At 45.3% G+C, this 12,224-nt stretch overlaps 1 protein-coding gene across 1 annotated transcript; it reads left to right on the plus strand.

Moving 5' to 3' along the window:
• Positions 1-4,028: 4,028 nt before the first annotated feature.
• Positions 4,029-12,224, plus strand: rtkn2 (rhotekin 2; the record flags this gene model as incomplete). The annotated part of the gene is made up of 12 exons (XM_080017213.1): positions 4,029-4,122; positions 5,944-6,128; positions 6,903-6,961; positions 7,158-7,211; positions 7,321-7,438; positions 7,947-8,147; positions 8,348-8,442; positions 9,034-9,140; positions 9,567-9,698; positions 10,949-11,117; positions 11,232-11,339; positions 11,578-12,224. Exons 1-12 carry the CDS (start codon positions 4,069-4,071, stop codon positions 12,222-12,224), a joined length of 1,929 nt encoding a protein of 642 aa, XP_079873339.1. The 5' UTR covers positions 4,029-4,068.

Genomic DNA, 12,224 nt, shown 5'->3' on the forward strand with positions numbered 1-12,224 from the left:
CCGACGGAACCTAGAATGAGCAAAGCGCATATTTTGGCGGCTGCTGAAAAAGTTTCAGATATTTTACGTTGACGTTGGCAAAACAAATAAAAACGTTGTACTAATAAAGTCAAAACAAAGAGAGTTGGGGGGGATGCGACGGAGGCCGGACACCTCGAAAACAAAGCCACACCACACGGAGGTCTGGCACGGGGAGGTGGGGGAAAGCACCTCACGAGTAGCTCGGATATTAGTTATTATCGTATAAAAAAGACCACACACACACACACACACACTCCCACAACCACACGCACACACACACACAGAGACGCCATCGAAACGCTCCATTGTTTCTAGCACGACCCAACACATGACCTGACCGGCGTCCAGTCCGGTCGGCACCGACGTGGCCGGGCGTGCGGGGGGCTAAATGCAGCTAAATGTCACCATTGCCGCACCGTATCGAGACCGGTGGTCCGCGGTGGAGGGTGAAAAAAAAAACAAAAAAACAAAAAAAACCCAAAACAAACCGCGAACGCCGAACGAACGCCAACGACCGGGCGCCGAGCATCTCGTCCGGGTGCACAAAGGCGGAGCAGGCCGGGCGTGCTGCGGCTGACAATGCACCCCGGACGGGAGGCAGGGCGGCGTGTTTATCCTCCGCAGCCACGGAGGACACACACACACACACGAGTCTAAAAACGACACCGTACACCCAGCTAAGTTTTGTCATGATGTCATTATACATAATACAGTAGCTTGGAGCACTTATTGTGTCCCAAACTATACCCCCAAAATGGGGCATAAAAGCAAGGGGGGGGAAAAAACTCTGCAACGTCCTGTACTAAGTGTGTCTGTGGAGCTGGACCCCGTCTGCTTGTGACGGTGCATTCGTTAAAACGGCGCGCGTTCATCACTTACCCCCGTCCTCCCGCTCGCTAGTCGCCGGGCTCCGCTTGCGCCTGTATCCGAAGGGCACCGCGCCGTCTGTGGGCCCGGCCGCGCCAGCCCCTCGGTGTGGTGGTGGTGGCGGCGGCTCCTCGGCGGCGGCGGCTCGTCGGCGGCGGCGGCGGCGACGGCTCCTCCTCGCGGCGGCGGGTCGCCGGTGCACGGCTCGCGAACGATTCGTCCGCGGCGAACGACGTCCTTCGGGGAGTCGGCGGGTGCGCGGGCGAACGAGTGAGCGATCTTGGCCCCGCGGACTAGAAAATAACCAGCGGGGGGAATGAAGCGAAGCCCCGGTCGAAAGAGGCGGAAAAAAAGGGAAGACGAATGGCGAGGCGAGTTTATGTGTAGACCACATTTTATACACCAACACAAGGCATGAAATACATAGAAAACGTTTTGCTTTTATAAACAGGGACCCAAAAAAAAGCTTAAAAACAGATTAAAAAGACACAATGAAATCACAGAAATCAATCAACACACTTGAGCATGGCGAGACTAAGGGCTGAGACTTAAGACTGTGGGGGCCCATGTGTGTCCATCGATCAATAGAGAAATGAATTGACAGAGCGATAATCGATTCGGGAACAAAGGGAGAAATGTGCGAATCGATGGATACATTAATGGAACCATAGAAAAATGAATTGGGGGGGGGGGGGGGGGGGATCAATAATCAATTGGTGAAGACAGCCCTTAGGGTACCACCACCTCCTGGCGCGGTGGAGTAATAGATCGTAGGCGAATCTATGCACGGGTTTGATTATTGAGCGGTGTGAACGGGCCCTCGTACTGCTCGCCGTGCACTCGACCAACTGATCCAATGAGCGAAGACGCGGAACAATGCAGCGACTCTTTTTCCCCCTTAAGTTGACTCGAGGGAATCTGACCAAAACAGTCGAAGCTTTCGTCCCGAGTGGCGGCTTGTACCGCGGGCTCCTGCGTCGACACTTCCAACCGCACCAGAAGGGGGGCCCGGTGGGCGTGTCTAGCTGTCTGTCTGTCCGTCTCTCTGTCTGTCTATCCATCTATATGTGTGTGTGTGTGTGTGTGTGTGTGTGTGTGTGTGTGTGTGTGTGTGTGTGTGTGTGTGTGTGTGTGTGTGTGTGTGTCTGTCTGTCTATCCATCTATATGTGCGTGTGTGTGTGTGTGGGTGTGTGTGTGCGTACATACACAGTTTACTATATACTACATGGACAGTATCGAGCTGAAGTTGAAGTTGAAGGTTATTCGTCACACACATATACATGCGTCGTGCGTATAGGCAGTGAAATGTCATGACATCCGGGGATTACGCAAAATTAAGCTCTACAGGCTCCGAAAAATACCGTACGACAGACAGGTACTCCTCACTTAACGACCGAGTTCCGTTCCTACAACCAGTTCGTTCAATGAATCGGTCGACCCGTGTTATTTCACCGTAAGGGGGCGTGTATAACATGCCTCTTACGGTGAAATATATAGTATATATACTATATACACTATACTATAATATAGTATAGTGTGTATAGTATATATAGTGTATATAATGTAAATAGTATGTAGTATATAAAGTGTATATAGTATATATATAGTGTATATAGTGTATATAGTATACTGTATAAAGGGTGAAGCGCAATGAGATGCATGACGCTGAGACGCCGCAGTATTGTACGCAGCGCACAATACAGACTGTTTGGAGAGCTGGTCGTAAGTCTGAAAAGTCGTTTAAAAAGGTAGGACGTTAAGTGAGGAGTATATAGCATACACAGTATACTATATTCTTTATACACAGTATACTATATACACATGATACTATATTCTATATACAGAGTATACTATATTCAAATATGCAGTATACTATATTCTATATACACAGTATACTATATTCTATATACACAGTTTACCATATACTATATACACAGTATACTATATTCTATATACACAGTATACCATATTCTATATACACAGTATACTATATTCTATATACACAGTATACTGTATTCTATATACAGTGTGCTTTATACAATATACAAGGTATACTGTATTCTATATACACAGTGTACTATATACTATATAAACAATATACTTTATACACAGTATACTATAAACACAATATATTATATACTAGATACACAGTACACACAATAGACTATATACACAGTATGCTTTATACTATATACACAGTATACTAAATACTATATACACAGTATATTTGCTATATACTATATATACAATCTACAATATAATATACACTGTACACACAATATACTATATACACAGTATGATATATAATATATAGACAGTATACTATATACACAATATACGATATACACAGTATACTATATTCTATATACACAGTATACTATATACTATATACACAGTATACTATATTCTATATACACATCATACCAAATACAGAATTTACTACATACACGGTATACACAGTTTACTATATATACACAATATACTATATACTATATACACAGTATACTATATACTATATACACAATATACTTCATACACATACTATATTATCTAAACACAATATACTTTATACTATATGCACAATATACTATATACTATATACACAGTATACACAGTATACTACATAAGAGCCACATGGACGCGTATCAGTTTTCGACCCTAGTATAATATCGGGCAAAACCATTTAGACTAACAAACAAAATTAAGGAGAACAGCGATTTACAAATAAAACCCCAAAATCGGATGATATTTATCAATCTATCCATTTACATGTCACGTCGTTCCTAAACGGGAAAACAACAACAGATCATAAAACAAAACAAGTTCTTTGTTTCGCCCTCACAAACACAACAAAATTCGAATTTTTAAAATGGTCCAGTCCTGTATTGTCCGGCAGGTTGAAGCGCCCCCTATCAGCGCGGGTGCACTCGGTTTCAATCAACTGAACAGCCGGTCGGGCGGGGTCACGGATTTCTACGGATGCGGCAAGAGCCCCGCCCGCTCCGAGACTGGGCGAGAAACAAAATCGAGCGCGCCGGCCCGGGAGAAGAGGCGTTGCCGCTGGGATGTCGAACGAGGTGGGGAGCGGGCGTTCAAACATGGACGAGCCGCGGGACGTTCGAACTTTCAGACGGAACGCGGGGTGCGGGTCCTCGGCGTCCACCGGTTCCGCCCTCGCCATGGAAATCAGACGGAAGAAAGTGCGGGAGAGCACCGTGTTCCAGCAGACGGAGGTGGGTGATTTGGGTCGTGATAAAAGCACGATCACGTGGGACCGTGCACCGTGCACCGCGTTCCGGTGTCAACACGCCGGTTCTCCTGCCCATATCTTCATCCACAATATTCTGCGTTCACTTAATATTCTGCGTTTAATTTAAACTGTAACACGAGTATTGTTATTAATCAGTAATGTCGTGAAGCGTTAATGACAATGCGAATGTTGTCTCTGATTATTACCAGTTAAACAGGATCTACCACCACCCACCTAGAGCTGAAAAGTCATTAAAAGTTCCTAAATATGAATAAATTTATGTGAATTTAAAGAAATCTTAACTAATGACATGCATGTGTAAACTTAAAATATAATTAGTAATTAATATATAAATCTGATAATTGATTGTTGTTGTTATTGTTATTATTATTAGTATTATTATAATTATCTTATTTACACACCTGTCCCAATTTCTGTGGGAATGAAAGACAAAACATTTCTGTCTATCTATCTATCTATATATATATATATGTGTGTGTGTATATACTATGTGTATATATATATATATATATGTGTGTGTGTGTGTGTGTATGTGTATGTGTATATTTGTGTGTGTATGTATGTATGTGTGTGTGTGTGTGTGTGTATATATATATATATATATATATATATATATATATATATATATATATATATATATATAAAATTTACACACCTGTCCCATTTTCTGTGGGAATAGAAGACCTGTATAACATTACCTCATCCCTTACCTTGCTATCCAAGGTCAAATAAGCTGTTATGTTAACAGTTCATAGGATCATCAGGGTCCCAACTTTCTTTTTCCTAATACCTACCTCTGTCCTGCACCAAATATGTATCACTTACCTGCGATCCTTTATTGATTAAGAGGGGGGGTGATTTGTCCAAAACATTCTTACATTTCCTAGAAATCTGTCTTCCAAAGCCTTCCAGGCCGGCTATCTGGTAGGGGCGTTTCCTCTGGACCTCCTCCCATTTCCCTGGAGTCCTTACGGGGCTTTGCACGTCCGCACGGCTCCCATCCAACCCATGTTCCTGCAGCGCACCAGCATGAAAACACGTCCCAGTCTTCTGAACGACACGCCGCAGAAAGTAGAGGATATGAATCTCTTGTACAAACGACACATTTCTAACAAACGATCTGAGAATGGTGACAGAGCAAACTGCACTCAAATTAGACTGGAAAATATAGATGAAGTTCATGTTATTGTTATTGCATTATGAAAAAGCATATTGCAGGACGAAGACTACACAATTATTATATGCCTTATGTCTTATGTCACACTCGTCAGATCCCTTTCAACTGACTTTTCTTTTTCCTCGTTTTATAGCCTCAAGGACTGTCAAATGTCATCATCCTCTGTCAAAGGCCCCGCTTGGCATCGCTGTCGGCACATAGAAATATCATTTTAGAGCCATAATCCGTCTTGGGGGGGACTTCTGCTGATCGTTACGATCTTCCATCTATGTTCGCATCTCTATAAAACCACATTCACTTTAAAGTGTAATGTGTCATGTGTTTTTATGTCTCTGCCTTTTTCGATCATCTCTCCATAACTACATGGATCTCCACGTCCTTCGCTTCACCCGGCTGAACAACACCAATTTTCAAGGGCAATCTCAGCCCAATTTCGCCATCACCATCTTCACTTACCGCGCCACTCGCATCATCACAAACACATTCACATCCGTTTCCTTTAGCGGCCGACTTCTCTGCCTTTTTAGCACCAAACTAGAAACCCCAATAAAGTAGGTGTTCGAACACAACGTTTCATGGCTTTTCCCGGGTTTGCCGTGCCGACAGGACACCGACATCCAGAGGAAGCTGGACTTTGAGATGCGTATGCGTGACGGCGCCTACAAGCTGCTGCTGGCCTGCAGCAAGAGAGAGCAGCTTCTCAACGCCTCCAAGAACCTTCTGACCTGCAACGCCCGGATCAAGGCCTACCTCACGCAGCTCCAGCACAGGGAAGAGGAGCAGGACGGGAGGTGTGTCGTCCGTTTCGCTCTGGTATTAGCTGTTAAAGTATGGGTTAGCCTGGTTCTTCAACGTCAGAAATGCGCAGAATTCAGACTGACGATGAAAGTTCAGGCTTTTTTTTTTTTTTGAGATTCACTCCTTGACGAGTCACTCTATAAAAAAAAAGAAAGACTCGTTCAATTTTCCGACCGATCTGTAATTTGATTCAGTTGGTGTAACGCATGGTTGAATCATCAAGAGGTTGAACGGTCAATGAACCAGTCAGTCTGCTCTGAGTTGTGAATGGAATCCACCTGGAAGATTAATTAAATTCTGTCACAAATATGTAAATGTAAATTAGCCCCATCAATAAAAATTATAGCCAAATGCCTTGGACTTGTTTTCTCTTGGATTTTAATTCAGTCCTCAGTAATTATTTTAAGTTTGTGAGCCCAAGATTGACAGGCTCGCCCACTCTTTTGCCAGGGTCATTTGATGGATCTGTTCGATACGACCGAATCATTTGGGAGTCTTGCATCACCGATTCAGACCCTCTGTCAATTTATTTTTCCAGCCACCCATACTACAGGCATCAGGGTGTGAATTACATTGAGCAAAGAGAATCTAATGAAGAATTATGGTATAGCATTTGAAAAAATATGCACCTAAATATGGACAAATATGTAAGAATGTAACCGAAAGGGATTCTAAAGGCGAGAGTCTAAACGTGTCGAAATGTGGCCGAATTCACAGGGGCTTGCTTGTGTGTTGTGTGACGTTGTTGTTTTGAAAATGTCTTTTAGATTATCAGACCCAGTTTCAGATGAACGCGTGCCCTGCGCTGGGAAGGTGGCCATTTCAGGTAAGACTGTCGTAGAGGCGGAAATTAGTTTGATTCATCTTTAAGTGACAAAGATATTATTCTATTTTTACCAAAAAGGTACCCCCAATGGTTTATTTGTTTGTTTGTTTGTTTGTTTGTTTATTTATTTATTATTATTTTTAAAATAAAAATATGTTGTTTAATTGCCATACTTGACTGTCTTTCTCTGCTGCAGGGCTGCGTATTCCATTGATGTGGAAGGATTCAGACCACTTCAACAACAGAGGGAGTGAGTCGTTTTTATTCATATTTTTCAAACCTTGTTTTCTCGCTTGGACGTGCATGCAGAGTATGTACGGACTGTGTAAGAATTCCCCGCCGCCGCCTTTGTTCTCCAGGCTCTCGCCGCGCGGCCGTCTTCTGCCTGATGCAGGCCGGCTCCCAGGTGTTCGACACCGACATGGTGGTGGTGGACCGGTCGGCCACGGACGTCTGCTTCGAGGGAGCCGCCGTCTTGTCAGTGCACCCTGCGCCTGCCCACCACAGCCGTCACAGCAATTATCACATAACTGCCCGGTCGCGTTAGATTTCACGGTCATGTGTCTCCATCCAAATGTCAATGGAATTTGAAGCCAACGTTAGAAATAAACAGAATATGCATTAGAGTCGGTTGGTTCGAGGAAAATTGGCTGTGGAATTTCTGTGTTTAAATGTTTAATGTCAAAGATAGCTCTTCCGCAATAGGTCTACATGTATTATTTGCCTATTACTATTATTGATACACAATAGGATAAAAGAGGCTTTATTCAATTGTTAATTGCAATTATTTGTGTGACAATTAATTGCCAACTAAAATCCCATGATCGTGATCACCTTTTAACTTTTATCCTTGAAATATGTATATTAAGATAAGATAGCGCCTTTCCTAAACCCTTATCTCCAACACAAGGCTCCTCTGTGTGTTGCAAAACTTGTAATTGCACTCTGAATCTCAACATTGCCATGCGTTCCTTCCCCCTTGCAGCGGCGACGCACTCCCCCAGTTTGAGCTCAGGGTGGAGCTGTGGAGCTGTGCCGTGGACGAAGAGACCGTTCTGGCCCACACGCCAAAGAAGCTGGCCAAGAAGCTTCGCAGCTCCTTGGGAAAGGCCGCCGGGAAAAAGTACTGCCCCCCAGTGGACACGTCGGACCCCGACACCTTCCTGCACTCCCACCCCGTTCCCCCGTGAGAACCATAAGCAGGATGATGTTTTTAACCGTTGTTGGCAAAATGCGACTTGCCCCTCGGGCCAAAAGAGATGATGTTGAGAGTGTGTGTGTGTGTGTGTGTGTGTGTGTGTGTGTGTGTGTGTGTGTGTGTGTGTGTGTGTGTGTGTGTGTGTGTGTGTGTGTGTGTGTGTGTGTGTGTGTGTGTGTGTGTGTCAGGGGGACCCGGTACAGCTTGCTGGCCTACACCACGCTGTCCCTGTTTGAGGCCGAGGGCAGTTTCCAGTCCCACTCTCTCATGGTGCTCCAGGACGGTAAGAGCCAGAAAAGGGAGAGAAACTAAAACCGTCTCTCGGAGATAAAGTCGTGTTTTCACACTCGTCTAATCATTTCATGCTGTCGGGTCATTCGCGTTGACGTAATTGAGGATGTGATGGATCCAAGTTGGAATGCTTTGCTTCCTTTGCTATTCGGTGGATGCAGAGAGACCTTTCGGCGGGGTTTTAATGCCGCACGGGGTGCAAAATAATCTTTCTTTCTCGTAATAAAATTCCAAACACTACGGCATATAAATGCATGACGGGCGTACACGCAATATCTTATTATCTCAGCCTCATCTTTGCTTAAAAAAAAAATAATAATAATAATTATAATATCCAAAATGGCTCCGAGGTGTATTGCTGTGCGCTCACTTGTTTTTGATTGTGAACGGTGTTCGTTATTAGTCACATCACTTTTGCACCGTCTGCCCCGCCTCCAGGTGTATTTGCGGATCCCTTCCCCCTCTGTTTAACGCGCCGATCCCCCAAGTACAATTCCTTGTACGTATAAACCCGCTTGCTAAATACGTTTAATTGTTTTTTTGTTGTTTTTTTTGCCGTCCACTCTCTCTCTCTCTCTCGCAGCTGATTGGTCGTCCTGGCTGCCGCTCTACGGGAACCTCTGCTGCCGACTGGCAGCTCAGCCCGACTGTATGACGCAGCACACCATGGCCGGCTTTTTGAACCAACAGGTTGGGGACGACTGTTTTGTTTCTGTCTATCTAATAATAAAAAAAAAAGTTTAATTAGACGGGCAGTTCAAGCCTAAAACGCTTACCAATCAAATTATAGCAAGCAAAGTTATTGATATTGCTGCAGTTAATGACGCTAATGATTCTGCAGCGGTTATTACGTTTAATGCGGCAATCACTTTCTCATATTGGTGATATGGTTGCTTGGTGACTTTTAGCGTTAAATGGATGAAATAATGATTTAAAAACACGTGTTTGGTGTTTTAACCCATGTTCCTTTTGTCTAATATTACAATTGATAAAAAAGATCTGAACCCATTCAATGTGACAAATACGCAATAATGGAGATAATCAGGAAGTCCTAACATATCCAGCTGCCCGTTGGACGATCCTAATGAGTACGTATAATTCTTGTTGTCGTTGCAGCAAAGTGTGCAGGGCATGCCGCGCTGCTGCAGCCTGTACTGCGTGCTGAGTGGCGGCTTCCTGTCCTGCTACTTCACCCCAGAGGAAATCCGCGCCAAAGTGGAGCCCGGTCAGAAAATACCCGTCAATAAGGTGAGAGGGAAGAGCAGCTCCTTGAACAGTCACTTCAAATCTTACCTCCTGTTTTCATTCTACTGAGTCATGGTACTGAGAAAGTACTTGAAGAGATTTCACATCATCCCTTTAATCAAACAAACTGCACACAAATGAGTCACAACACCAGTTATATCAATATGTCTGTCATGTCCATTACATTCAAACAAACCCTTAAAATCCTCAGCAGAACTTAACAACGGTGCAATAAACGGACTAATCTGATCAAACGCAGTTTCTAGAATTTTCTTTATCTTGAAGCTTTTTTTCTGGTTCCTTCCGTTCGTTTGGTATCGGTGTCGCCGCTTTAGTACGAGATCTAATCAAAAGGCACACTCTGTAATTAGCAAGTACAAAACTCATTCCAAGTTATTTATGTTATCAGTGAAGGACGTGCGTCCGGGGACCTTTCTGAGGTTTTAAGCGACTTCTGTACAAAACCCCTTAAAAGTCCTTGATATCAGCAACGTGTAGGTTCTTTAAGTACTCGTTTTAAAGTACAGGTACTCCTCACTTCACGACCGAGTTCCCTTCCTACAACCAGGCCGTGAAGTGAATTGGTCGATTAGAGAGGACCTGTGTTATTTCACGGTAAGGGGGCGTGTATATAGTGTATATAGTATGTACAGTATATAGTATGCACAGTATATATAGTGTATACGGGTCGTGGCGATTACGAAGCCTAGGGTAGTGAATACTGACAGATTGCGGGACTGAGACTGAGAACTGTGATGAGATGAGGTGTATACAGTGTATATAGTATATATATAATATATATTTAGTATGTGTATATATAGTGTATATTGTATAGTGTGTATATGTAGTGTATTTAGTATATATAGTGTGTATATATAGTGTATAATGTGTGTGTGTGTGTGTGTGTGTGTGTGTATATATATATATATACAGTATATAGTGTATTTTGTATATATAGTGTATCATGTGTATATATAGTATATTGTGTGTATATATAGTGTTTATATTGTGTATATATAATGTATATTGTATATATTATAGTGTATATATTGTACATACAGTATAGTGTAAAAAGTGTATAAAGGGTGATGAGATGAGATGTTTGCTATTGTACGCAGCGTGCAATACAGACTGGTCAGGCTGCTGGTCGTCAGTCTGAACGGTGGTTAGACAGGTAGGTCATTCCGTACCTGCAGTCACCTTGGTCGTCATTTTAAAGACGTTGGTAATCTCGCCGCTTGTTTTCCGTGCAGGACACTCGGGTCCGTGTGACGGAGAGGGACCCGGCGGGCCGCAGGTCCAACTCTCTGACCATCATCAACCCCTCGTCGGGAGGCGCCCAGTCCCTGGTCTTCGCCACGGACACCAGGGAGGAGCTGGAGGAGTGGCTGGAGGCCGTGCACCAGCACCTCTACGACCAGAGTGAGCCCGCCCCCTTTGTGCTCCCGGGGCAAACGGCTTCTACCGGCCGAGTGAAGAGTCAATAACATCTGTTTGTTGTTTTTTTTTGTTTTGTTTTGTTTTTTCCCCGTCCAGGCCAGTGGCTCCACTGCTGCGAGCGGCTGATGGAGATTGAGGCGGCGTCGCCACGGAAACGGCCGCTCTTCCTCGCCAAGCAGGCCGACTCCGTGTACAACGACCTCAGTGAGTTGAGCTTAATTATATGAATTAAGCGATGCTCTCGTCATACAAGTGAAAAGTGTCTCATCCTGAATAGACATTCGCCGCCTCCTCCAACGTTCATTATTGTATTATTATCCATTTGTCGTTTGGGTTATTTTATTCCAGTGACTCATTCTTTTTTTTTTCCAGTCGGGAGTGGAGCTGTCACGATTATCATATAATCGCCTGATGGCAAATCTTTTTGGTTTTGTAAAACCAGGTATAAACTCTCCCGGCAAGTTGGAGAGCCTGACAGACATCATCCACAGTAAGGTGGAGGAGACGGACGGCCGCTTCCTGATCGGTCCGCCGGCGGAGCGGGAGGTTCCCAACTGGTCCACCCTGTTCGACGGCTCCCACTCCGTGGTCGTCCACAAGAGCGTCCTGTCCCCGGCCAGGAGCCCCGCCCCTCGGCCGAGCCCCGGCCCCGACAGCGCCAAGAAGCGCCGCGCCCCCCCGCCTCCCGCCGACAGACGCCCCTCCGCCCGTCCCTCCAGGCCTCCCCCGCCTGCTCCCCTCCTCCACCCACCCCCGGTCTCGCAGCGGGAGAAGGAGAACGAGGGCGTCCGGGCTTCGCGCCCCGCCGCCAGGTCCAAGACGGGCCGGCCGTCGCTGGACGCCAAGTTCTCCGCCATCATCCAGCAGCTCCAGAAGAACGGCTCCGGGGGACGGAGGAACGTCGCCCCGCTGGGGCACCTGGAGGTGCAGCACCACGCTCCGCCTCCGCCCCAAATCCAGGAGCCGGAGATCCAGAACCGCCAGGCCCGGACCCCCGACGGCGCCTTCAGAGGTTTTGGACCGGTGCCCGCCCCCAGGAGCAAACTGAGGAAGTCCTTCAGGGAGAAGATCAACCCCAAAGCCTGGTGA

This window comes from Zeus faber (genome assembly GCF_960531495.2).
Source record: "Zeus faber genome assembly, chromosome: 16".
NCBI classification, from domain to species: Eukaryota; Metazoa; Chordata; class Actinopteri; order Zeiformes; family Zeidae; genus Zeus; species Zeus faber.